Source organism: Syngnathus acus, chromosome 15 (genome assembly GCF_901709675.1).
Source record: "Syngnathus acus chromosome 15, fSynAcu1.2, whole genome shotgun sequence".
Taxonomy (NCBI): domain Eukaryota; kingdom Metazoa; phylum Chordata; class Actinopteri; order Syngnathiformes; family Syngnathidae; genus Syngnathus; species Syngnathus acus.
Window position 1 is genome coordinate 10356775 of NC_051100.1, and position 25744 is coordinate 10382518.

At 41.8% G+C, this 25744-nt stretch overlaps 2 protein-coding genes across 17 annotated transcripts in view; one reads left to right on the forward strand and one right to left on the reverse strand.

The window, feature by feature from the left end:
* Positions 1-436: 436 nt before the first annotated feature.
* fam160b1 (family with sequence similarity 160 member B1) lies at positions 437-7604 on the reverse strand. The gene is made up of 17 exons (XM_037271261.1): positions 7292-7604; positions 6413-6491; positions 5899-6068; positions 5732-5836; positions 5519-5641; positions 4940-5143; positions 4665-4861; positions 4465-4579; positions 4318-4394; positions 4057-4249; positions 3579-3742; positions 3303-3443; positions 3139-3229; positions 2927-3070; positions 2464-2604; positions 2207-2310; positions 437-2133 (listed from the first exon to the last, which is right to left on the reverse strand). The coding sequence occupies exons 1-17, from the start codon at positions 7334-7336 to the stop codon at positions 2022-2024; spliced, it is 2205 nt and encodes a 734-aa protein (XP_037127156.1). The 5' UTR covers positions 7337-7604; the 3' UTR covers positions 437-2021.
* A 3283-nt stretch (positions 7605-10887) lies between these two features.
* The window catches only part of ablim1a (actin binding LIM protein 1a), a 28211-nt gene continuing 13354 nt past the window's right edge, over positions 10888-25744 (forward strand). For 2 of the 16 annotated variants that reach the window (XM_037271252.1, XM_037271249.1), the window contains exons 1-5: positions 12228-12665; positions 21142-21279; positions 23410-23593; positions 23824-23933; positions 25493-25619. In XM_037271252.1, the coding sequence (XP_037127147.1) occupies positions 12431-12665; positions 21142-21279; positions 23410-23593; positions 23824-23933; positions 25493-25619 (794 nt within the window). In that variant the 5' untranslated portion in view covers positions 12228-12430. Of the gene's footprint in view, positions 11025-12217; positions 12666-13933; positions 14176-21141; positions 21280-23409; positions 23594-23823; positions 23934-25492; positions 25620-25744 lie in introns of those variants that run through there. The other 14 variants (XM_037271248.1, XM_037271253.1, XM_037271256.1 and 11 more) reach the window with 13 other exon arrangements.

Below are 25744 nucleotides of genomic sequence, written 5' to 3' on the forward strand. Positions count from 1 at the left end.
ACATTTTACTACCAGTAGGCTTTTAAATACTCTTCAAATCTAATTATTTCAAAGCTCTTTTTGTTTAATCTGAGATGCAAGTAAAATAATTTACTAATTAGTGGGGAGCTAATTCCAGTTAGAAAGACATTTTCTTCCCCCCAGCACCATTGTGCCTATTTTGTTCTTATACCATCCAAGTAAAGGTAAATCATTTTTTGTTTTCTCCAAGCCACCTTAGCTTTGCTGAGCTTGGACATTATCTTCACGCAAGACCTTTACGGTAGTTAAGTTTACTACAAGAAAAAAAAAAAATCTTCTGTGATGTGTTGTGACGCAGGTCATCAGTGCCCAGTACAGCAAAACAAAAATGACTCTCCATATTTATACAGGTGTACGTTTTGTTTTATTGTACAGACATTTTGTAATAAAAAAAAAAAAAGATCAAACATTACTGAACCCAGCAGGGATACATCTTTTATTGAGATGGAGAAAGTTGAACAAGACCACATTGTCTTAACAGAACTGAAGTGATAAGGGAGGAATAAATAGTCAGTGAGAACACAATGCTTGCGTTTCAAATCCTCAGTGAAGCACCAGGAGGGAAGATCATGCACAATGTCTCACGTCTGCATTGCACAAATCAAAATAGCCATACAAAGAAAACAAGGCTTCACTTTCTTTCATATCAGAAAAGAAACAACAGAGTAAGGATGCAATTACAAACAACAGTGACCGGTCACTGTCAGCAAAAAAGCTAACATAGTCATGGCAAGGCGAGCTGATGTAACTAAAAAGATGAAGAGTAGAAGTAAGGCATCACGTGTCACTGTGAACTCAGCCAATCAGCCTTCTGCTCTCTTTTGTCAAAGAAAATAATGCCACGGCATGCAATGACACCAGGTAGTATATTTCTATATTGCTATTGTTGTACACACACAATACACAACTTAACACTCAAAGTTGGTAAGATGGCTGATAATAAAATATGCATGATTGACCATTTAAGAAAAAAAAAAAAAAAAAGCAAGTCCTGGAAAATAGGAACATTACTCCTATATTTGGTTTATGAAAGAGGAAAAAATACACATAATTTGTGTTATATATTTACATAATGAGCAAGTGTGAAGAAATACAAATGTGCAAATGTGACCCTGTGCGAGCACTTCCATCAACAGCTCAAGACTGGCGGAGGACCGCAACACAAATCTCTCGCGTCCCCACACAAGTGCTGAAACACCAACCTAATAACTACACACAAAATACATGGAGGACAATCTTGACTTCCCAAAAGTGTAGCAAGTTGTTGATTTCAAGCAACCAACACCTCACCATGAAATTAATACAGTACACTTTTGGGTCATCCGAGACACAACACTGCTTTTAAATACAAGTTTGTAGAAGAAGGCATAGCAACTTAAGAGATGAGCTCAGTGGCTCAGGGAAGGAAAACATTTACATACAGAATGGGAACTATGAGAAGCCTTGTATCTTTGTACAAATGCAAGCGAAAATGTAACAAGTGCATGTGCAAAAGTTCCTAAACGCACCACGCTGGATGCTGACACCTTTGGATGATGAAGAAAAAGCTTCAGTTCGTTGACTGAATTAAAAGCATCCTAATACGACGACAGTTTAAAAAGAAAGGCGACCTGAAAGCAAATCAATAAATTAAAGAGAAATTGGCGTTTTAAAAGGTGTGCGTAGTATTGTTACTACAGTCCAAGGAGAATGTCAACTGCATGTCGATGAAGATAAAAATGTTCTAAAAAGAAAAGGTGTGCTTCCACACTAAGGCGATGACATCCATGACTGCAAATAAATACACACATCTGTTTGTCACACACACATTATGTCCATGATGATGATGAGTGGCTGGGCAGTAAAAGAACACGCAGAGGTTGCCCATCTTCAGTCTGTATCTTGTTCCTCTGCTGAATTGGCAGTGTTGGAACTCAGAGCCCGAAAGCCACACGGCCCGTCGAGCACGGACGACCAACCGTCGACGTTCAGGCGGCCCGACGAGAAGGGCACGGCGGACGCTACGGCGACGACGAGGCAGTGGCGTGGTATTTGACGAAGGCGATAGCCGCCAGCTCTTTACAGAACTCCTCCAGCACGATCACCCCCTCCAGCAGAGTCATGTGGTCGATACTGGAAGGAGAGGCGGGATTAAAACACGCCAGTGGCTAGTTTGACCAACAGACGAGTGAGCGGCCGTACGTACGTGATGCCCTCGGGCTCCAGTCCCAACAATCGCTTCCTCACCAGCAGCAGTTTAGGGGTGAAGTCTGGGATGCGCTGAATCCTCAACATGAGGTCACCCACCACCTGACAACAAAATTCACGCTCTTATTACCGATACATTTGAAATGACAGACTCCAGAAACACTCTTAACACCAGTTACACAATAAAGGCAATTACTGTATGTTTAGTCCCGGTGCCAAAGCCACACACACCTTTCACCAATGGGTTAAACTCACCCTGACGACTACGGAGAACAAGGACCTGCATCCGGGAGCCAAGTTAATGTAGGGGTCCAGCAGGTACTCGTGCAGGTGGGGGTGCGGCAACAAGGACAGTTTGGACAAAACCGCCGTCACTTGCAAGTTGACATCATACGGCTGCAAGACGCAGAGCAGAGGAGCGCTCAAGACTACACTGGGAACTCAATTCTGATCTTTCTTGTAAGCATTAAAAAATATATATTCAGTAGATTTTTTTTATTATTATTATTATTATTATTGACTGGTTCATCAAATATTTGGAATCAAATTAGCCTCCAAAAAATTATTGAGTCCAGTCCTAATTTTATTATTAACATATTCATATTTTCAGTACAATACAAGAATGAGATTTAAAAAAAAAAGACCAACTATAAAAATGACACTTAATATTAAATGGAATGAAACAAAATAATGTTTCAAAGAGATGACCTGAACTGACCTGATCTAGAATGCGCCCCATCCTGTCAAAGAGGACCTTCAGGAAGTGCCCCTCAAAGAACGGGACTTCCAAGTTGCATTTCTCAAAGGGTTTGGGGATTCCTCTCCAGTCCCAGCGATGACAGACGCCGCAGTAGTCCCGGAACTAAGAACAGCCATCCGTACGAATTAGAACCTGCTCTGATGATGAAAGAGGAGTCTCGTGAGGCTCACCTGTCTGTGCGCGTCTCGAAGGTACGTGTCATAGCCGCTTCCTTCCACGAAGTAGGACGACTTTGCCTCGTCGGGCACCAAACACAGGAAACTGCAAGTGATGATGTTCAATAAATTAAAAAAGCTCAACGGTGAGTATTTAGTGTGACAGGCAGATGGTGAACCTGTTGACAATCTTGTGGACTTCCGTTTTCCCCTCAGACTTGGAGTGGTCCGGACTGTGCGACGGGCTGAGCCAATCGGAAGACGGCAGCCTGCTGTTTGGAGAGAGGTCGTCGCCAAACAGCGGATCCTCCTCCAGGTCTCTGCACACAACCATGAATAATTTACATTCTAATAAGCGCTCTTTTATGAGTCGTGTTATCAGATTTTTGTAGGGGACAAAAACAAAAACATGACTGGAAGATTGCCCATTGCGGGGCAATGTTGGGGGTCCTTACACAGCATCATGAGGCTGGCCGTTTTCAATGGGCTCTCGTTCCTCGGGAGGTTTGTTCTCCAGGTAGTTCCTCTCCTCGAGGTTCCGCAGCACTAAGCTGTGTAGGATGTGCTGGTTGGGCTTCTGAATGAGCTGCTCAAAGAGCCTCAGAGTCATGATGCTGATCTGCAGACGGGAGTTAGGAAAAAAAAAGAGGCTCAGATGTCGGCATGGCACAATGGCAACATGGCAAACGTTGGCTTTCTGACAAAAAAAGAAAACCGACAGAAGCCACCGCGTGCGTCTGAACAATGCGCGTCCTGGCTTTGTCAGATGTTATTTGTGTGCTTTTGGTTGATAACATGAGTCACAGCCACACTGTTTTTTTCATTTTGAACAAAGGCAGGTGGTGAATAAGAAAAACACATTCTGCCTACAAGGAAAGCAACAAAAGGCTTGACAGTAATTGACATAGACTGATGTTGAAAAGTGGCAATGACCTCGTCTGAAATGTGGTCACAGTGTTCGATGAGTATGTGCCTGACGGGATTCTGAGCCACGGTGGACGGCGTCTCGGCCTCGCTCTCCTCCCCCAACAGGAAGTACACCATCTCCTGAAGCAGAGCCTCCGACGTCACCTGGCGGATGATCCTGTTGAGAAGGGCCGTCGAGGTGAGGATGCCCACCTCAGACCTACGGCCGAGAACAGACTTTGAAGACACAAATCATGACAGCGCGGGCGACCGATGACAGGAACTTACGTCTGCATAAGCTGCGGCTCCATCACGCAAACAAAAAATCTTTCTCGCACTGCTTTGGCCATCACAGAGGCCGCCGACTGAAATGACAAACTGAGTCAACTCTAGCCACACGACAAACAACACGCCATCCAAATGCAGCGAGCAAACCTTTTGAGCCTCTTTAATGAGCTGGTCGCAATAATCCAGCCAAGAAAGGAAGGAAATGAGAGGCCTCTTCCCTGCAAACACTGCGCCATCCTCCTTCACATTATACACGTCAAGGCTGGGAAAAAAACACACACGAAACAAAACAATAAGGATATGAGATCATTTGCTAACATTTTCAGAAACAAACTATCAAAAGTTACCCCCAGTTGATGGACTCCACTGTCTCAATGTCCAAAGGGTCCATGGATGGGGGAAGGGCCTTATAGAGGCTGACCAATCTGTCGGTCAGGAGCTCACAGAGCTCAGTGTTCTCAGTCAAGCACCTGGCGGCGGCGGGCTCGGGTAAACTGACTAGCAGCATGAGGCCTTCGCAAGCCTTCACCACAATCCGGCCATCCTGGAAAGTGCGCGAGTGGACACAAATGACGACAAGGAAGCCTTGCAACACCCAAAGGTGCGACGGTGGGTTACTCACGGGGCTCTTGCTAAGGTTGAGCAGCGAGGTCACCAGATTATAATTGCTGTTGTTATTTTTGTTCGGACTTGAGGTAGCGGCGGCAGCTTGTGCTGCCTCACTGCCTCCTGCGTGTTCTTGACCCGTGTCTGGAGCCAACACAGCGTCCTTCTGCCCATCTGCCCCGCCTGGACTCTTGTTCTCATTTCTCTGTTTTAACTTGTTCTAGAAACAAGAGTGGATACATGTCCATTTTAATACTTTCTGCCGTCAAATTGCATTTTTCGTTTGTCACTAGGTCACTGGCATACATTATTTGTTGTAAATAAATAATTTGCGATGTTTTGAACATTTCGTTTTCCAACCCCAATTTTTGAAAAGAATTTTCGGTTCATTTCGCTAACACTTTTTTCTTTTTCAATTCCAATTTTAGCTCCTTTGTTAGCGATAACCTTGCGGCACACCAATGTTCCAAAGCTCACTGGTTGCGAAACGCTGATCTAAGATATGTTCACAATTACAACCAGTGTAGATTAGTGATAAAACTTTGGCGAGCTCCAATGTTACGTACAAATTCCGGTGAAGAATGCTACAACGTACCTCAAGGAAGAAGTTGACAAGATATGGATCCTGCTTCAGTTTGGCACAAACTATACAAAGGAACTGAATCTCTTCATTTTCTGTAGGAGCGGCAAGTACGTCCCCACACAGACGGATCAATTTCTAGCGGACACACGTTGAAAATGTCTTACACAACCTGTACCGGGGCGAACTGCAATGCGTAAAAAGTACTGGAAATGCCGGTCACCCCACCTGAACTGGTCTGTGAACATTGATGTGTGGCAGGAGTGGTTGACGGATGTGTGCTAGCAACTTTGTGTAGAAGGTCAGGACCTGCTGCTTCATTCCTGGAGGACACTAGAGGGAAAAGAGCTTTCAAACATCCATCCCTTTTACATCCCTTACAATACATGTCTTACATCTGCCTTGCCCAGCGTGTAAAGTGTCTCCAGGATCTTGTGGTGCAGAAGATACTCCATGCAGGGCCCAGTCTCCCCAGACTCCCGTTCGAGTTCCTCCTGACTGAGAATTTCCAGCATCTGTTCCAGGTGGGATGGAATATTGGTGTCTGTGACTGGCGCTTTGTCATCTGAGAGCAGAAACAAACATGCAAGTTGATGCAACCATAACATTATCTAAACTTGGTTGAGTGATGTTTTCTGCAGCCTCAGTCAAAACATGTACTGCTTTCCAAAGCCATGTGTAAAATATTTTCAAGGATAGTAACCACAGTACCAAGCTCAAACAACAACATGGGTTTAACACTCCAGGAATGTCAAGCATTTCGCATTCATTAACAATGGTAAAAGTGCTGCCACTTCAGCATTTAACCCTTATAGATGATTATACTTGAGCAAACATATATCAAATCAGAAACTAAATTTTCATTCAGCAATGCAATCTAATAACTTCTCATCTTAAAACTGATCTTACCTGACGTTTCAATGTAATAATGTGTGATGGCTTTCCAGTGATAGACAAAGTCTTCCTGCAGTGGCAGCGATGGAGCTAGCTGGAAGAAAAAAAAAAAAAAAAAAAAAAAAAAAGAAAGCAGTGAGAATAAATTATACATGTTGACATTCATCAGCTGACAAGAGCAAAGAGTGTGTGTCTGGTGTGAACGTGCATGCTTGTTTGTTGTTGTTGCGTTTTTTACTTTCTTTTAATTGTACATGAAAAAAATTGTTTTGTAGATTTATATGTATCACAATGTTTGGATAGTTTCAAATATTTATCATTATATTTCTTGTTGTCTAATCCTGATAAGATACTGACTTAGTTGAAAACTGGCATCGGAAAAGTAGCGCCCCTCGATTAACTTGACAACAGTCCAAAACACACGTCAGACAAAACATATCAGATGTTCATGAGTCCTCACTGAATGTTTGCTGAACAGCAGTGCAACGATATTTGCGCAATGGAAAACTTACGTTTCACTATTGCAACACCTAAAAGAGGAAAGCCAGTTGCGCTAACTAGCAGCAACGTGAGCTTGGCTGGAGGAAGATGCTAGCCGTTAGCGGCTAACTAGCTCCGTTTGCCAGGCTACGTTAAACACAAACAGCTGGCTTACATTTGAACGACGATAGTCGAGAAATTGCAACATGTCGGGGGTAGATAATAAATAGTGTCAAGATTGTTCCTTTGCTATATTTTCCAAATTAAATAGACAGAAGTAAATTTGTGTTAGCATATGCTAGTTCGTTGTCTCTGCTGACGTGATACAAACTGTCTAGATCGCCGAATGTATGTCAAATATGTCCAAGAAAATAGTCACCAGTTGATTTATGCGTGCGTTTGCTCAAGACTCACCGCTTCCACTGCATGCTGGAGAATCGACGTAAATTTGGAGAACATTTTGTTCTTCGACTGGACTATTTTTTCCCGAGAAGACCTAGAGAATTCCTCTATTTTCTTCTTCCTGTTGTTGCCGCCTCGATCCAGATTGGAGCTTTCGTATAATGACCCTTGCAACGAGAGAATCTGCGTGAGTAATAAAATAATAAAGGGTTTCTGGCCTCGTAACTTCGCAGGCCATAAGCGCAGCAGCCGCTGTAAACAAAACGTCTCGCGAGCGAGGCGAGCTCAGCTCACTTTGGACACGGTGGCACTTCGCTCACCAGGCAGCACCGTTTCCGTTTGTCACCAGCAGGGGCCGCTCGAGTACAACACACGGACACTGATTCTGACGACTCGCAATGCATACAAATGCAGTCGGGAATAATTCATTCGGTTTTCAACTAACGTTATATTAATTTAAGGCTGACGTGATGTCCTTTTGGCAGTCAAACGGCACTCAAATTAAAATAGCATTTTTCATATACAGGCCAAAACTAATCCAGTTGAAATGCATGTAGAAATGTTTTGCAATGTCATACGTCCACACGATCACGGCAATTAGACAATATAAGTGATGTAACAATTAAAGAAAAAACGCCTGCTGTAACTTGAACGTACCACGATGATTATTACTTACAACGAGTCTTCTCCAAAATCAGGATTATTTAAACGTTACAAGGATCGAGGGATCTAACCACGCAATTTTGGTGGAAAACTTGGAAAACAAAAAAGATGCTGCCTATTCGAGGACACGCCCTGCCGCCAGGCTGTCATCGTCTAGTCCGCTAAATTGCAGCCAACGTTTAGCATGTGTTCAAATGATACGACATGTCCTAATAATGCCCAACGAAGTCCATATGAAAACAACATCGCCAATCAAGCCATGCTCCAATGTTGCCTGCGCTGAGCTCGCCTTGTTCATCGCTGCAGAGGACAGTTTACCTACCCGGCATGTCTGCTGAAGGTGAGTGTCTTGTGCCGCAGAAGGTTTCATATCAACTGATTCGGAGGCAAAAAGGTCTCTTCATTTTGGTTAGGAGGGGGGCTCGAGAATAGAAACCTATATAGTCGTCTGTCTGGGGAGCGGTGACACTACCTGTGTAAGTAGGTTACATCCTTGCAGATGGAATAACCACACTGCTGCAGCCTACAAATTATTGCAGGATGTCTACACTTTGTAATCTAAAAATAGACCAGACATTTGAAATCATCACTCATAAAATTTGCCTCATTTGCTCTTTCAGTAAAGAGAATCTGAGATTCACAGCTGTACCTTTTCTTGCCTTAGCAAAGCTGTGAAATAAAATGAGTAAACACTTGCAGCAACATCTTTTCATGTTAATGGAAGACTTCAAGCAAGGAGATTTACTAAAGTGCATTGCCCAGTGGTCGTTTTTATGCTGGAGGGAGCAATGTGCTTGCCCCTTTTTGAGTATGTCAATATCAGAATGCACTTGTGACTGACTGCTTGTGGGTAGATTGATAGGCTACCTTTGAGAATCACTCTGAAGCACACGGAGGTCACTGATGGTGTAGGTCCCTTGACTGACCTCTGTGCAGGCTGCGTGGGTTCAATCAATAAAGCTCATGGTCCACTGCATGACATTCTTGGTTAGCCAACTTAAACCAAGTGCAAGCCAGTCAATATCCATAAGCAGCAACCTCGCAAGTGTCCTTGCTAAGATTTTCTGCTCTTTATATAATGTGAAAATCTATATGTAGTTTCTCTAATGTAATATTTGATTATAAATACAATAGCCCAAGATTAGCAAGAAGTTGAATTCTTAAGAGCCTTGAGTGATTGATCTCCATTTCTGATTATCAGACATCAACTGGTCAGAGCCATTACTGGGCTCTCTTATTTTCTAGCCATCCCCTTGTATCAGTCAGTGCGAGGTCAACAGCTTTTACCTTGCAAATGATTTCCTTCCATTACTGACCCAATAAAAGTACGATATTCCCTTTGTGGGCCTGCTGCTTATTCAGGGTCATCATATTTCCACTGTGCTGATGTCTGAGTTCTTCTTTAGGAAAATGTATTTTCATGTCATCATTGAAAGCTCAAGGTTTCTCAAATCATTTACAGTTGTACCAGACCTATTGCAGTGATGTCATTTTAAAACCTTATTGCAGGGGTGTCGAACTCTTTTTTTTCGCGGGCCGCATTGTAGTCATAGCTTCTTTCGACTGTTGTATGTATAAATGTATGAGCACCTCATATTATATATAGTAAAAGCTACAAAACAAACTGACAAATAACTCGTTTTCAGATTAGACGAGTAAAAACAGGTCAAATGGTAGAGTGTCCGCCCTGAGACTGGAAGGTTGTGGGTTCAAACCCTGGCCGGGTCATACCAAAGACTATAAAAATGGGACCCATTACCTCCCTGCTTGGCACTCAGCATTAAGGGTTGGAATTGGGGGGTTAGATCACCAAATGATTCCCGAGCGCGGCACCGCTGCTGCTCACTGCTCCCCTCTCCCCCAGGGGATGGATCAAAATCACATGGGGATGGGTTAAATGCAGAGGACAAATTTCACCACACCCAGATGTGTGTGTGACGATCATTGGGACTTTAACTTTAACAAATATTTTAAAAAAAGATATTAAGAGTGAAGACAATTTGCAATTCTAGTAATGACACACGAATTTGATGCATAATTTGTCTTCGCGGGCCACATAAAATGATGTGGCGGGCCGTATCTGGCCCTCGGGCCTTGAGTTTGACACCTGTGCCTTATTGATATGCTGTATTAACAGCCAAATTGGTTTCTGCTCACTCTTTTGATTGTGGACAGATTTATTGTTCATTTTAGTCTATTGGAACATTTCCATCATGGGATCTTCAACTCAGCAGAATTCTCACATACACTTGGTGAGCCAATCATTCCATTTGGATTTTTGCTTCTTCTGGTCTTAGTGTTGACATGTCATATTTGGTTTCGTGTAATATCAACAACCTTCTAGGCTGTGAATTGCATCTGTAAATCTACTTTGTTTTATGTTAACACATTCATACTTGACCTCTGCCATGTGACCAAGGAGATACGGACAGTAGACTCGATAACAAGGCTGTTCATTGGAAATAATAATACTCTATTTATGCTAGCTGGGTTACCTTCAATTTATGCTTGGGGAAAATACCTTTGGGTCCAGTGAAAGAAGATGAAACCTTTATTAGTTTCCCAAAGCATGCTGGGAAAACATCTCCATTTAATTTTGGCTCATTTTAAGTGATTAATGTGTGACTCATGCCCCTCAACAATCTCATTATCCAGCAAGTTTCCTGGTACGCCAAGTCCACATTGCTTTGGTAAGTTAGTACATCCTGCACACTTCATCTATTGCACTTAATGTGACGATCAATGATGGATCAAAAAGGAGGCTTTATCCTGCAGTAACACAATCCGCTGCCTCCTCCATATAGGACCAGACAGTGAAGAGGGCTGCACATCGTCTGCATCAGCACTTTCTGTGCAGGGTGCTCTGCATGAACGCGCGTGTGCAAGTGTCCTGGCAAAAGCATAAATAATTCATGAGCAGGCGAAGGAGTGAAGGCTGCGTGCACTGTGGTAGACGGGACGGCTTGTGGGTGCAATTGTCTGTGTGTAGAGATTGGGGAGAGGAACACAGTGATGCAAGAGCAAAGCTACGATGGGCTGTGCAACTACGCCCAAAAAATCACCTCCTGCTTCGGACTGGATGGTAAGAAGCGCGAAAAAGGGTCATATTTATGCAGGGGGTGGGGTGGTTTTGTCTTTGTGTGTTCAGGCACAGCTGACTTTTGTTCTGAGTAAATGTGAGCATGTGGGAAGATGTGTCGTAGCTAGATTTGAGGAATGGATGACAGTTGGAGGACAGTGCCTCACTGCAGCGCAGTAGCGTGTCCTAAGATGGACTCTTATTGTTTTTGCGTGTGTTTAAAAAATCGGCTGCTAATTATACATGATTTTTTTTTATATGAAATCAATTTTCAAAAGCCTGAATGGTTTATTGACAATACATTTGAAAACAAGAACATTAGTTTAATAATTGCACACTCAGCCAGTCTGAGTTCTTGCTCTAACAAACAAGATATTCTTATAATTTGAAATGCAGGCCCAAGGCAACGACAAACAACAACAATTATGCTATTTTTTTTATTATTATGATATTGGGTTACCTTTCTTTTGAAAACACTATTTGTGTGTGAGTGTATGTGTGTGTGTCTGTGCGTGCGCGCGTGCATGTGTGTGTGTGTGTGTGTGTGTTTCAGACAGTATTGACCATTGTTCAATATATTCTGTTCATTTGTATTTCATAAATAATAACTGTTAGGCTGGCGGGGTTCTAATGGACAAAATTAAGTCGCTTTTTTAGTTTGCTGTAAAATTCCAAGTGCACAGTTTATTTCGTCTTATTTCAGTTCTTTGCACATACTCATTATCTATGATTCCATATCAATCTGTCACGAAATTCTTGGATTATCATGTTGCACCATCTTATTGCACCGCATCCATTTGGCCTTTGCACTAATTCCCCAGCATTTGTTGAATTAACTTGAATTAGTCTTGATGCCTCTAAAACAGCCCCCTAATGTGGTTGCTTTTAACGTTTTGAAAGTGTCCCGTGAACCCAGATCGGCTTTCAGTTTCTGGCAGACGTGTGAGAAATGACGGCGGGTCCCATTGGGTGGCATGTCTCCCAGAGTACATTGAGCAAACCTGATGTGGAACTACCTAACCCCACCCAGAAGATAATCATAGGCTCAACGTCAGCCTTAAGCTGCTTAAGGCTCCAGTCTGGTTGGGCTGAAGACATTCATAAGCTTCTTTGCCAGTGTTTCACTGGGCACCGACTCTTACCTGATGTTTGACTTCTCCTGCACAAGGTGCGCATCAGCACCCGGCTTTTTGCTTTTTCTCTAGATGTGAACAGATAACAACCCTGCTGGACTTTATAATGCACCGCTGTGTATTTGGGGCTCACTTTTAGTTCGGATTTGGACCTCTTTGACCACTACACTTTCCTCATGTCGGAAGAAAGCTGTGTTTTCGAGGAGGACTGTGCTTGACGTCTACCTGGAGTCCTTTACCTCCCTTTGTGGCACGGTTGAGGGAGGGCAAAGCGTCATGCCCACTCTGCCCAATCTCAACAGCCTGGGGAGGCTATGCAGCTCCAGCCGCAGCCACGACATAGATCGCGTGCGGGTGAAACGCAAGAGCTCCATCAAGCGCATGTCCATCATTGAGGATGGACATGTGGCCGAGGTCTTGTACCTCATTCCCAAACAATACATGGAGCAGCTGCCCTACCTCAACCCAAACGACTATTACCTGAGTGAGAGGCTACATGACGTGGCTTCAGGTAGGAGAGCGAAATGAAATGTGTGCATCTGTCTGAAATGATGTCACTTGTCTGGATGCGAGTTATGGGTGCTTTCTAACCACCAGTTGCGATACTAAGTTAAAATCAATAACAGATGTACCAGACTGTTTCTGTTCAGCCCGCTTTGTTTATTTTAGCTTTCTGTCGGTCTGCCTTGTGTCTATTTAGGTGACCACCAGTTCATACTTTGCTTGGTAGTTACAGATGATTTAATTGGCTGCTGACATCTGACCTGTTTATGTGCACAAATTCTCCTGTGCACTTGTTGCGCAATCGCATATTCCCTACGTTCAAAAGTCTTGCTGCAAATGGGGGAAGGCAGTAAGTTAATCACATAGTTATATAATGTGTGTCCATCGCGTAAGGCCAGGCCTGCTGCTTCTTGCCAAACAGCAGCACATGACCAAGCGACATGGTGGCTTACATCAGGATTACACGTGGCCATGAGTACAACTTGAGATTTTCCAAATGTTACGCACACTCTGACTGCTTGCCACACAAAGCAGCATAACCATTATAGCTTGGCTTATTGGTCAAATAGACATTATGTTAATATTTAGATCAGGTTTGATTTTCAACTTGAACCTGATAGCGGCAATATGCTACAAAAGGTTGCAGATGTTAAGGTTGAGCATTCGTTTCCTTTAAGTGGCAGCAGAAAAAAAAATCAAATAAGAGTGGATACTCCAACCTTTCTACTGAAAATCAAAATATTACTGCTAGATGTGTCAAAATTATTCTATTGTATTTTAATAATCAAGTAATCATGTTAAGAATTTTTTTAAATGAAAGATTGTCCAAATATTTTGATTTCTGTGTATGCAGTTATACATAGGTTCACAAAAATAATCAAGTTATTTGTTGGCGTCTAAATGCTAAAGTAGTATTTATCACTTGGACACATTTTTCACATTTATCATAATACTTAGCATAATGCACACAAACGGACAATGACCAATGTAAAACAATAAATAATTAAAAAATGAAAATGAATTTGCTTGGCAGAATAACATTTGGAACCAACACAAAATGAAATGAATCCTAATTCTATGTATAGCTCCGCCTAGTTTGTATTACCTTGAAATGTCAAATGGGCTTCATTTACATCTTATATGTAGGAAGTAGTTTGCTTTGGGTTTGGGGGTTCTGGGCTTAGTTCACACAGAGGCAGCAGCACACCAGAATGCTGCAGTGAGGAGGTGGCTGACACAACAGAGGGACAGAGTGAGGGAGTGGAGGGGAGGAGGAGTAGGCAGAGGAGGCGGAGGAGAAGAAGAGCGATGTAGCAGCAAAGCAGGCAGTCAGAGGCAAAGCCTTCAGTGTCGCCGTATTTTCAGGAGGACAGCATAGCACCTGCACCTCCCCCTTTCTCTCTGTGCTGTCTCCACTTGAAAAGGATCCAGCAGCTTCTGTGTCATTGCTGAAGGATACTTAGAAGCTTCTCTGTTGCAGATTTATTGGATTCCAATGGTCATGGTCAAAGAAAAAGGTATCGTGTGATTGCCGGCCCTGGAATATGGATGGATGAGTGTGCCTTTGTGAAGAGTTGTTTTTTATATTACATTTAACTGACTCACATCTGTGTCTGATCTGACAAATTCATAGGGCAGATGCATGATTCCGACCGAGGGATATTGACATGGTTTGTGGGGGTGTGTGCTGCTTAGAACTTTGAAGAACCATGTGGCATGGTGGAAACATGCTCTGGCTGACTGGAACGTGCAATGCCTCTCCCAGTACGAACGCATGATGCTCGGGCTGGAGTATGATTACTTTGGCGGTGTCAGGCTTTATGTAAATGTATGTTGGAAGAAAGCGTGTTATGAGGAAGCGTGGTGGAAAATTGGCCCGTTTGATTCAAAGAGAAACCTCCTCACATTCAATGCAGCTAAAACTATAAAATGTAAAAAGTGGAACACATAGAGAGAAGGAAGCACACTGCGCAGAGCTCTCTCTCCCTCTCTTTGCCTCTCCCTCCAATGCTCTGTCTGCAGCCGTTGCCATGGTAACTATCCAAAAGGTACACTCCATTGTTGTCAGATGTGGCCTCATTCGTAGTGCCCTGTTAAAAGGAAAAGGTGGTTTCTACTAACCACAAGCAAGGCCACTAAGCTGTGGTTTAGATACATGAAGGTCAAGGAGAATATTTCCCACATTTCAGGTCTGTTTTATGGGATTTGTGGTTGGATGGTATTGTTTGTTATGATTCAGCTGTAACACTGATTTAGGTGTTTAAAAAAAAAAAAAAGAAACTCACGTTAGTCAGAATTAATTGATCAGCAGTACCACAGCGCAATAAAGAAATACGTCCGAGGTATTTGTCAAAATTATAAAAAATATGAAAAGCACACCGTAAATCTTTAAATATCGACATAAAATTGAAAAAAAAAAAATTAGGTCACCTGATCAGTAATTACCGTGAAGCTAATCATGACAATTTGAATAACATTGCCAGGAGTTATCGTCATTTCTTGAAGTAATGTCATGCTGTTCGTTTGTGCTGTGATTTAGCAAAACATTTTCTAAGTTGAGTTGTAGCTTGTACAGACGGTTTTGGTTGCTGTGTGGGTGTAATGTGATATTTCCAGGGACTTTTTTTTTAGGAAAAAACAAAATAATTCCTGTAACAAACTAAAAAAAAGTGATTACTCATATCTTGACCCGTGCGTGTGTAGGTTTGTTTATTTATCTGACAGCGCTCTACTGGCCGGCGGCTGCGTCCAGCCCTGAAATTCTTCTCTTGATGTGGACGCAATAGGCCACAAAATAACGGCCTTGCTACCAAGACCCGTGCTGGCAGAAAAACCAAAAGTTCTGGCAGCCACATGTTCATTCACCACAATGAGTAAGTTTTCCACGGAGTTGAGCTGCTACTTCCCATGTGGATCCTTGGGATCTGTCACAAAAGGGATTCTTGCCTGGTTTTGTCATCCACCGTCAAAGACCTTTTTCTTTATAGATCCTCATTGATGTTTGTTTAGTATGCATAAAGAAAGTGAGCAAAGATTTCAGTAAGCTTATCATGCAGCATTTCTGAGGCCAGATGGGCTCTGACCTCAACCTCACTCAATTACGCTGTGTGCTGTGAATGATGAATCAGAATGTTGAGATTGCAGGGTGAGCATTTTCTCACTGTGTGCAGGTGGTTGTCCTGTTTTCAATGCAAAGCCTCTAAATAGTTAGTGATTCATCAATGCCATGGTGGCATCGTGGAATTTATCTTATCCTTATTTGTGTGCATGGTGATCTAGGTTCTGAATGCAGAGCTAACCCCCGGAGGTAACATGCCACACTCTCACACAATATTTGTATAGACACAATATTTGTACAACTGCCACACTGGACCAGAATATACAGATGAGATTAGTGGTCAGAGAGGAAGTGAAAGTCATTGACCTAAAATATACAAGTTAAAATAACAAACCAGACAGAAGAATATCATGCATTATGCTTGTTAACAAACATCCTCTTTGTCTGCTGTCGTGGAGACGTAATGAGGTGTCATTTCTAAAATCCAAAAGTCAATAGCTTTTATCATTTCCATGTATACACACGCAGCGGTTCTGTGGTTCATGAACCAACTATTGTCTCATTACAGAGAGGGCCAATGAATTGAAAGTGTTTATCAGCAAATTGTATGGTACTTGCTGCAAAACAAATGCTTTGCATGGTGCTAAATCATTATTCCAAAACCGAGGTCCCTGAGGAGTAGTTTGGGGGGATCTGGTGGAGTCTGATAGGACCCCCCCCCCACACACACACACACATTTCATGCATGTGTTTGAAGTGCTTTGTCTAGGGTGCTGGTATAGCGGGCCAGGAAGGCAGGCTGGCAGCCATACATATTAATGGCGATGAGGGTTAGGAGCTTCTTGTTATGGCTCGGTGATAAAGAGCTCTGTGCACCCTCCCCCATAGACGCACACGTGCATCTGACCGTCGGACCTTTGGGATTTAATGCTGTCATTATAGGCCTGAACTGAACTGTAAATATGGGGCAAGTTTTATGACCGACCCCTGATTGATTCCTTCCTGTCTAAATACTACTGTAGGGACACTACATTGTGTATTGTTTTAATTACAAATTGCATGTGGCTCATTTGTATGTATTTAGCAGCATGTGTTTGGAAACCACATAGTATTTATATGAGATCATGTAAACTGAATAATGTAAGGAATGTCTGCATACCAAACTCCGCTACTGAGCTCTGCTTGGAATCTTCACTCTGCTTTTTGTGTGGTCATCACAAAAATGGGAAGGAGCAACGGAATGTTGGACATGAGGCATCCAGTTTATTTGAAAAGCTGATAGTGTTGTTACTGGTACATCCCAGAATGATAGAAACAAAGTATCATTTCTATGGTAATATTTACTGGTCTGTGTAAAAGCAGTAAACAATCAGGGTGTTAGTTCTAGGGAGGAGTCACGGAATAGTCTATCGCAGTGACACAAAACTAAAGGTATGAATTCAGATTTCTTCAATTTGAATAAAGGAGGTGAAAAAAAACCAATCCTCCCACCCCATGGCTACGAGGCTCAAAGTTGCGACTTTTACTTGGAATGAATGTAATGAACATTCTTTAGACATCAAATGCCTTGTTCGAAGGCATACTTTGTGTTGTGAAGATACTCGAAGGAGATGAAATTCCTTCCCTAGAACTGAATACCGCATCTCATGTTTGTTTAACTTCCTGCTGATGCACAATGCACGTTGGAGACTTTTGATTCCCCGTTGCTGAAAGGAAACCAAATATTCCCAGCTCAGGTGATCCAAAGCTGCGTCAGTATTTGGCTTAAGAGTACACTTGTCAGTAGCAATTTGAGCGTTGGGTCAATGGAATTTTTATCCTCTGGAATGTTGCAAGCGCTGATGTGTCCAAAAAGGGATCAGAAAAGCCATCACCCGTAATACTTGTCTGGCTATCCCCCAGTTCCATGATGACCTAGTTGTAACCTTTGAGGTTGGTGATTAATACTATGATTTCCTACCATTGTTTTCATTCCTCAGGGAGATAATATACAAATTATAGCAAGATTTCTTTTGCATCGAGCACAATGTCAGTTAATACAATCTTGTCACTATGCCTGACTGAAATCAGGGTCCAAACGTAACAGATAGTTGCTCAGTGTTGTAAAGAATGTTCTGTTTTCATTGTTTCTTTGTTAGTTAGCAGAGTATTACAAAAGCTGCAATACTTAACATATAACTTTGGGGTATGGGCCAAGAAAGATCCTATGAATTTTTTAAGTGCAGATCAAATGAAGCACGTAGTTCATACCAACATTGCAGACTAAGATTTATCAATAAATAATGCACAAGTGAATATTAAGGCATATTGTATGCATGGTTGATATATCTACTGTATTAAAACAGGGGTGTTCAAACTATTTCCACTGAGCAAGCAAAAAAAAATCAAAAGATGCTGATATTGATATGATTGATATTCCTCACGTTTATGTTTACTAAGTATTGCAAATTCACATAATCAACAGCCATTAGAGGGATAATAAGCATGTTTTTCTTTGCTGGCGAAAAAGTGTTTTACTAATTGGCGATCATGGTCCTTTTGATTTATTTCTGCCTAGACCACCTCTTAGCCAACCCAGATGTCACATCTTCCTCATTCTGTCTCCTCCTTTGTGAAGGTGTCACACAGAATGCACTTTAGAAAATAAGGTCAAGGGCTAGCTATCCGTCACATCTGGGTCCCTATTGTTTTGGATGCAACCTCTTTGTGTGTTTTCTTACCAACATTCACACACTCCTGTGAGGATGTCGTCTGACTCTGCTGGAGACTGAACGCTGTATAGCTTACAGTAGCGATGAGCAAATGAATATTTTATCAGCGCTACCCTCTCTTGTCTGAATTCCCTTTTCCCTGGTGTATTCCCAACCTGCCCCTATGATCGTACATTCTGATGAGTTTGTAAATTAAGATACTATCACTGTCAATATTGTCATTTAGCAAGAAGAGCACGTGTTGCAGGAGAATCAATCCTCAGGGTTTTCTTCATTTTCCCCTTTAGACCATCATCCTTTTGTTCTTGTCCACACAGCCATGTTTTGTTTTTCGGAGTGAAGGGCGGAATGGCTTTAAGGGTGAGGAGAGAAACCCCGCCCCTTAATGCCGTTTCACCAGCCTTCAGGATGCTCTGCTGGTTTTTGCTTTCTCAGCACCATGGTTGTGTGTGTGCGTGCGTGTGTGTGTGTTCATTGTGTGTTTAGGCTCATATCAGTCACGTTAACCCTCGGTGAAGAGGCAGGATAGCTCACAAAGCCAGCACAGCCAACACTTCCAACAAAGATTAGGAATGTCTGCTCAAATCTTTTTTTTTTTTTCCCTGTTGTAGATTTGAGTGAGTTGATTTGTGCTGAGCTTGCTACATGAAACATAATGTTACTTATTTATAGTGTTATATAACATATACATTCTTGTTAAACTGCTATCACGAGAACACCTAAATTGCTGCAGAGAAATTGTTTAATATAAATGTATTTTATTTGCTGCTGCAAATAAAAATTTTGCTAATGGTTTGTATCTAAACTCACACGTCCCAATATTTTTTTTTTTTTTTAGTTAAAGCCCTTTTTGTGTGTTTAATTTTTAATGACGTGGTGTTGCGTGCCTGTCTGAGTTATATTTTGTCACCGTGTCTCCGCCTCTCAGTCTACAGCAATTTAAAGTGGGGCAAGCTACCCGCATTGAAAAACTCAGCCCACTCTTTTGTGCTTGGAATATTGTAGCTTTGAAATGTTAGCAAAAGCTTTTCCATGTTTTAGGCTGTCACTGTTACTTCTCTTCAAGTTACACAATGTATTACGATATTATTACAGTCCATCACTGGTTTGAACAGAATTTTATTTCAAGAGTTCAGCTACAATGTGGTGAAGGATAAAGAGGCTTAAGATGTGTTTTTGCAGTGCTCAGTAACCCAGATGGCCTGTGGTTTTGTTTGGAGGTGCAACGTCACACTCGGAGCGGAGCTGCTGGGACTTCACTGTCTAGTTCATCCACAGATGACTCATTGTCCTGCTGAGTGTAATTGCATCAAAGAAAACATGGCCACCCCTCTTTTGTAACCATGTTCTTTCCATAAATGTGTCTTTATCCTCTTTACTATATTCAATCTGAACCAGGACTTTTAATCCATTTATTAAACCCATAACAAATTTTACATACCCTAATGATAGTCCAAAACAAGTTTGTTAAAGCAATGTTCCTACTGTCTCCCATTAAACTTCACAAACAAAAATTAGGTGAACATTCTGTTCCTTTCCATCCTTCATCCCCCTGCTATCTTAACAGGAAGCCTGTTTTATTCTTATCTGAGCTGAGTGCCAGGGTCTGCACACTGTCAAACATTTGACACGCTCTCAAACAACCAAACTGAACACTTCAAGAGCCCTGGACTGACATTAAAATCAGATTTAGAGTTGAGAATTCATTCTATTAACCTTTAACTATCCCTACACTGCTTTTCTCAGCTTTATTGATGAAGTACTGGTACACACTAGATTCCAGTTTGTGTAGGGGGTTTGGGTTGTGCTGACCTGCCGCATGTTTTTCTACAAAAGGCTCATGACAGTTAGTATGAGGTACTACATTTAGTTAACTATATTATACTTCATGTGTCAAGCAGATACAACACAGGTGTCAAACTCAAGGCCCGGGGGCCAGATACGGCCCGCCACATCATTTTCTGTGGCCCGCGAAGACAAATTCGTGTGTCATTACTAGAATTGCAAATTGTCTTCACTTTTAAAAATATCTTTTTTTTTAAATATTTGACCAGTTTTTACTCGTCTGATTTGAAAACGAGTTATTTGTCAGTTTGTTTTGTAGCTTTTACTGTATAAGGTGCTCATACATTTATTTGGTTTGACAGTCATAATGTCCCTCCAAAAGAAGCTATGACTACAATGCAGCCCACGAAAAAAAAGTTTGACACCCCTGATATACAACATTGAGTGGATCTAAAAAGTCAGCACACCCCTGATCAAATGCCATTTCTTATGACATAAAAAATGAGACCAAGATGAATAATTTAAAAAAAAATCAATTTTAAAAAAGTAAAATATTTGAAGGTGGTGAATAAACTGACAATGTGTTTGCACACTATATTACAATAATAATAATAATTAATAATTCATTAAATTTGTATAGCGCTTTTCAAAAACCCAAAGAAGCTTAAGTGGAAATGTGACTGTATTCCGAATGAACAAATCTCATTCAAGCCTGTTCCTCTCCAAATAAAGTGTCTTTCTTTGTTAATAACAACTTGGCATTTGACCAGGTGAATGTAAACTGTTTTTACCAACTCTAAGTGCCAAGAACAACAACGTGGAAAAGAAGAAAAGCAACGAAAGTACAGACACTCACAGCGAGCACCCGAGTTGAGTCATCGTCATCATTTCGAAGCCATTAGTGATGCTAATGTGTCTTCTCTTTGCAGTGGCTCATGCGCAGGATACGCAGCACCACTCTACAGAGAAGCCCCTGATCCAGTGCTTTAAGTGCAGGCAACCATGCAAGGGCGAGGTGCTGCGAGTGCAAAACAAACACTTTCACCTAAAGTGCTTCACCTGTAAAGGTACAGTAACACACTGCTAAGTACGCAAACAAACATACACAAAACTCAAGGTCTCATTTTTGTACTCTATATTAAGTAAGCATAAATAAGAAAGACCTTTTCTTGCTCTGCAAATTTTTTTTCCATGGGTGCACCGTCACCCTGGATGCTCAAAAAAGGCCTTCCTCAAAGTTGCAAGTCAAATGTTGTCCAGTATGCAGTATCTTAGTAATGTGAGTAATTAGCCTCCTTCACATTGTCTAAGATGGCATTTTCCTGGCTGTCTGTTCTGTGTGTACTGTAAAGTTCTAATTAGGGTTGAAATCTCTGGAGCTATTTGCCAGATAGTGATGCAATGCCACCAGTTAAGATCATGGCAGAATGTCAAGTTTAAAACCAACGCTCACGGCGCTATCACTTTTTGTGTTGAAAATATTTGTCACATTGACATTTCCATCTGTCTAATTACGTTAAATAGGACAACCCGTATCGGCTGTGTGAATGTGGATAGAAACATGACGCTTCAGTGCAATCGTAAAGGCAAATACGTACTATGCCTTTATTGTGTAATTTACCAGAAACATTATATAATTGTATCTGTGGTGAATTATGGGATGTATTTTTATTTGATCTATTTCGATTATAAAATAGCAGTGAATGTGCAACACTGCAACATTTTTCACCGCATAGCTAATTTGACCCTTTTTTAATAGTAGGACGCTGGCGCGGATCCTGCCTGGTTAAGTACAAATGTGTTTCATCCAAATATGTTTGCCCTTATCCTGAAATATTATTATAAATGGTACAGAGTAGTGACGTCTGATTGCGTCGTAAAAGACTGACGCAGAAGAGCTATTTTGCTACTGCATGATCCGACTACCGTAATTTTCGGACTATAAGTCGCACCGGAGTATAAGTCGCACCAGCCATAAAATGCCCAAAAAAGTGAAAAAAAAACATATATATGTATATAAATCGCTCCTGAGTATAAGTCGCCCCCCCACCCAAACTATGAAAAAAAACCGCGACTTATAGTCCGAAAATTACGGTATATTGTATTGCGGTCTGAATTCTAACCTAACTGCAACTTAAATAGATGTGGCTCATCTTCACTCCAACCTGACTTCAATGTTGAACCGTATTAGTAATGAATTCCTGGCATGATTACTACATTGATGCCCTCGGCTGGCCTCACTGTCTCCTTCTTAAATGCTCAACTTGTCGTAGTGAAACCGGTTAATCTGTGACTGATGCCCTGTTACAGCTATCAACAAGTACCTAGAATGACAAACTCCAAATAAGCAAAGGCTGAGATTAGTACCTATTTCTGTCCTCCGCAAGTGGATGTACATGTCTTAGCAGGGAGGTACAGTTTGTAATGGACTCAAGAGCTTGTGAATGGAGGGAGTAGTGCTAGACACAATTTTGTTTTTGTTTTTTTTAATACCCTTAAAATGTTTATGCAATAATGTGATATCTTTTTATAGCAAATGACAGTCAGCATTAAAAAGGCGTTCCTTCATTCGCTCCCATTCATCCACAGGGTTTTAGCATAGCTCATTGCATAACAATGATTAGAGGAAACATCCAAATATGTTGCTCCCTTTTTGTGTGGCATTTCCAAAAGCCTTTTAATTCACGAGCTCGCATGCTGTGGCGCTGGAACTGCGATTCACGTAATTATGTCATCATGAGGCGCTTCAAATATAAGTCAGCCAGTATCTTGCTATTATACCAACCCCTCTGATATTCTTCTATTAATTAGGTCTTTGATTTGCAATCCTGTTTGTCATAATGACTAGGTCTTAATTAAATACACGGAACTCATTGCAGTGTGAAATATATTTAGGCATGTTATCTTTTGGGGCATATCAAGGGAGTTTCCTGAGCTGCACAATTGTACAATTGTTGCAGAATGCACTCAACGGTAAAAATAGACAGACCTTGCATTTCCATTACCATTGAAGCTTGTTGGTGCTTTGTCTTTGAAAAATGATTAGCGTCATGTTTCTATTTGAAAGAAATTAATATTTGGTGTATTTTTCTCAAGCACCCAGTGATTCTTTCACTCTAGTAAGTCTTGACAACTGAACACTGACTAGTGGGCTGACCAGTAAACGGACCATGCCACTGTGTGTGTGCTCTGTTTAGCGTGTGGATGTGACCTGGCCCAGGGCGGCTTCTTCATGAAGAATGGAGATTATCTGTGCACGGTGGACTACCAGCGCATGCACGGGACTCGCTGCAATGGATGCGGGGACTTTGTGGAGGGGGAAGTGGTCACTGCACTGGGCAAGACTTATCACCCTGCCTGCTTTGTTTGCACCATTTGCAAGTAAGAGTCAAATATATGTTGAAATGTAATAAAAAGAATAGCAGCTGAATTCATCTGATGGTTAGATTGGCTACATAAACATTTCCTATTAAATATAAATAATATTAGATGAAGTGCCATTATTGCCAGCATACTTAATGTGTTTCTGACCAATCCTCTCTGACCACGCTCAATAAACTTTAACCATAGGATCTCGGCTCACTTTATTATTGTTGTCATCCCCCATCCAGACGGCCGTTCCCTGCCGGCGACAGGGTGACCTTCAACGGGAAGGACTGTCTGTGTCAGTACTGTATTGAGCCCATGTCTCCTGGACCAAAAGACGTCCTGGGCGCCAGCAGTAAGTCGTTTTTCAAGGTTAATGTATAGGAAGGTATTGTCTTTCACACACTAGTATTTAAGTGTACTATCAATCACAGCGCTAGGGGGTCGCACGTTAGAAATATGTGTCGCCCCAATTAAGCCCCTCCAGCATTTTATTTGATATTTTAAAATATATGTATTCATTATTTTCTTAGTCCACCTGTATTAGCCCCAGGAGAGAAAAAATCCTTGCGCCATCCCTGGGTGTGGCACAAAAAAAACTCAGCGACATTACATCAAACTACAGCCACAATAATAAAGACATTTTTGATACAGTATCATTCTGTGACCTACAACAACCCTCTGGTGACTCATCTTTTATTCACATGCTGTAACTACGGTATTTTTCAAAAGACAGACAGTATCATACAGTATTAATTCATTGTATAGCCCCCCATCCTCTTAGCCTGATAGTGATGTCATAGCCCACCAACATTGGCTCAGCAACCACTGGTGAGTCCAACTGACTAATAATTGGTTGACAGCGTTTGCTGCACCAGGATGATGCCTCATACTGGTGCAAAGAAGGCGCTCTGCTCATCAGGCAAAGCTTGGGTAGCCTGCAGCCTGAAGGAGCCGCAGTCCTATAAGGAAACCAGAACACACATTTAGCCAGATCCGAGGAAGTATGCACAATCCCGGACATCTATGTGGGGCCAGAGGATGATGGACCCACTTACAGTAGCAGCCCTTAGCATGGGTCCCAGCCATCTCTAAACACAGCAGGCCGCCCCTCCTATGGGTAAACAGTCCCCACCCTCGTGGACCACCAAGGACCAGCCCAACAGGCATCAAGAAGAATGAATAGGTCATGGCGAGGAGGCGTGCTGGTACCTATAGACTCATTCAATTATGCAGCTATAGCTAATATTGTGCCTGTTGATTGTATAATATTGCATATTGAACATGTACAGAGTAATCAATCACAGAAGACTCAAAAATGAAGGCTTTTCATTTCGGGAAATTTGTTCTCAAGAAATGCCATTCTAAATTAAGCAGGCATTTTCTTTTCCTGGCAGGCTTAGGGAATTTGCATCCTCTGATTGCTCACCCTCTGCTTTTTCTCTCTCCTACCATTGCTCTCATCCCCAGCAGTATGCCCCATTGGCATTTGAAGAGCTTTCAGACAAGGTCACCTATGAATAAGACATGCTTATTCTCCTCACGTCATTGCCACAACCCCGTTATGCCTTACGCTTTCATCCTCTATTCATTAAACAAGAGATGACTTGAGTTTGCTGGTCATTAGTCAAACCAACCTCTGTGACTGTTGAGAGCGTCTGCATGCTTGTTCAATATGGAGGTAGTTTTGAAAGTAATGGCTAAAGAAATGTTATTGATAGAAAGAGGCAGCTGTCAGAACCTCGCTTGCGTCTCGGAGCTCACTTTGCGTGCAGTCGTTATTGCTGTTCGGGGTCTTAATATTAATGACTTAAAGTGAGAATGTAATCAGTCCACTCTTGTTACTTGACAATTTTTTTTACGTGTATATGAAGTTGACAGCTTTCCAAGCCAATGTAACTTTTGTTCTTTTAGATTGTGCAGGATGCGGTCGCGATATCAAGAATGGACAGGCTCTTCTAGCATTAGACAAACAGTGGCATCTTGGTTGTTTCAAATGTAAGGCCTGTGGGAAAGTACTAACTGGAGAGTACATCAGCAAGTAAGTAACTGCACATTGTTGGATTTTTATATACAAATGTTGAGATCTTTATTATCTAACCAAAATAACTAATTTGTGCTGTAATTTTTTTGGGGGCATTCACCACTATGTGAAAATTAAATAAA

What these genes read in the sequence shown, in the direction of transcription:
- fam160b1 (XM_037271261.1), bottom strand. Translation starts at nt 7,336, where the DNA reads ATGTTCTCCAAATTTACGTCGATTCTCCAGCATGCAGTGGAAGCG. An exon ending in ACACGCTGGGCAAGGCAGAT is followed by an intron (nt 5,837 to 5,898) that starts GTAAGACATGTA and finishes TTTTCCCTCTAG; the next exon opens with TGTCCTCCAGGAATGAAGCA. An exon ending in GTCCACAAGATTGTCAACAG is followed by an intron (nt 3,230 to 3,302) that starts GTTCACCATCTG and finishes CATCACTTGCAG; the next exon opens with TTTCCTGTGTTTGGTGCCCG.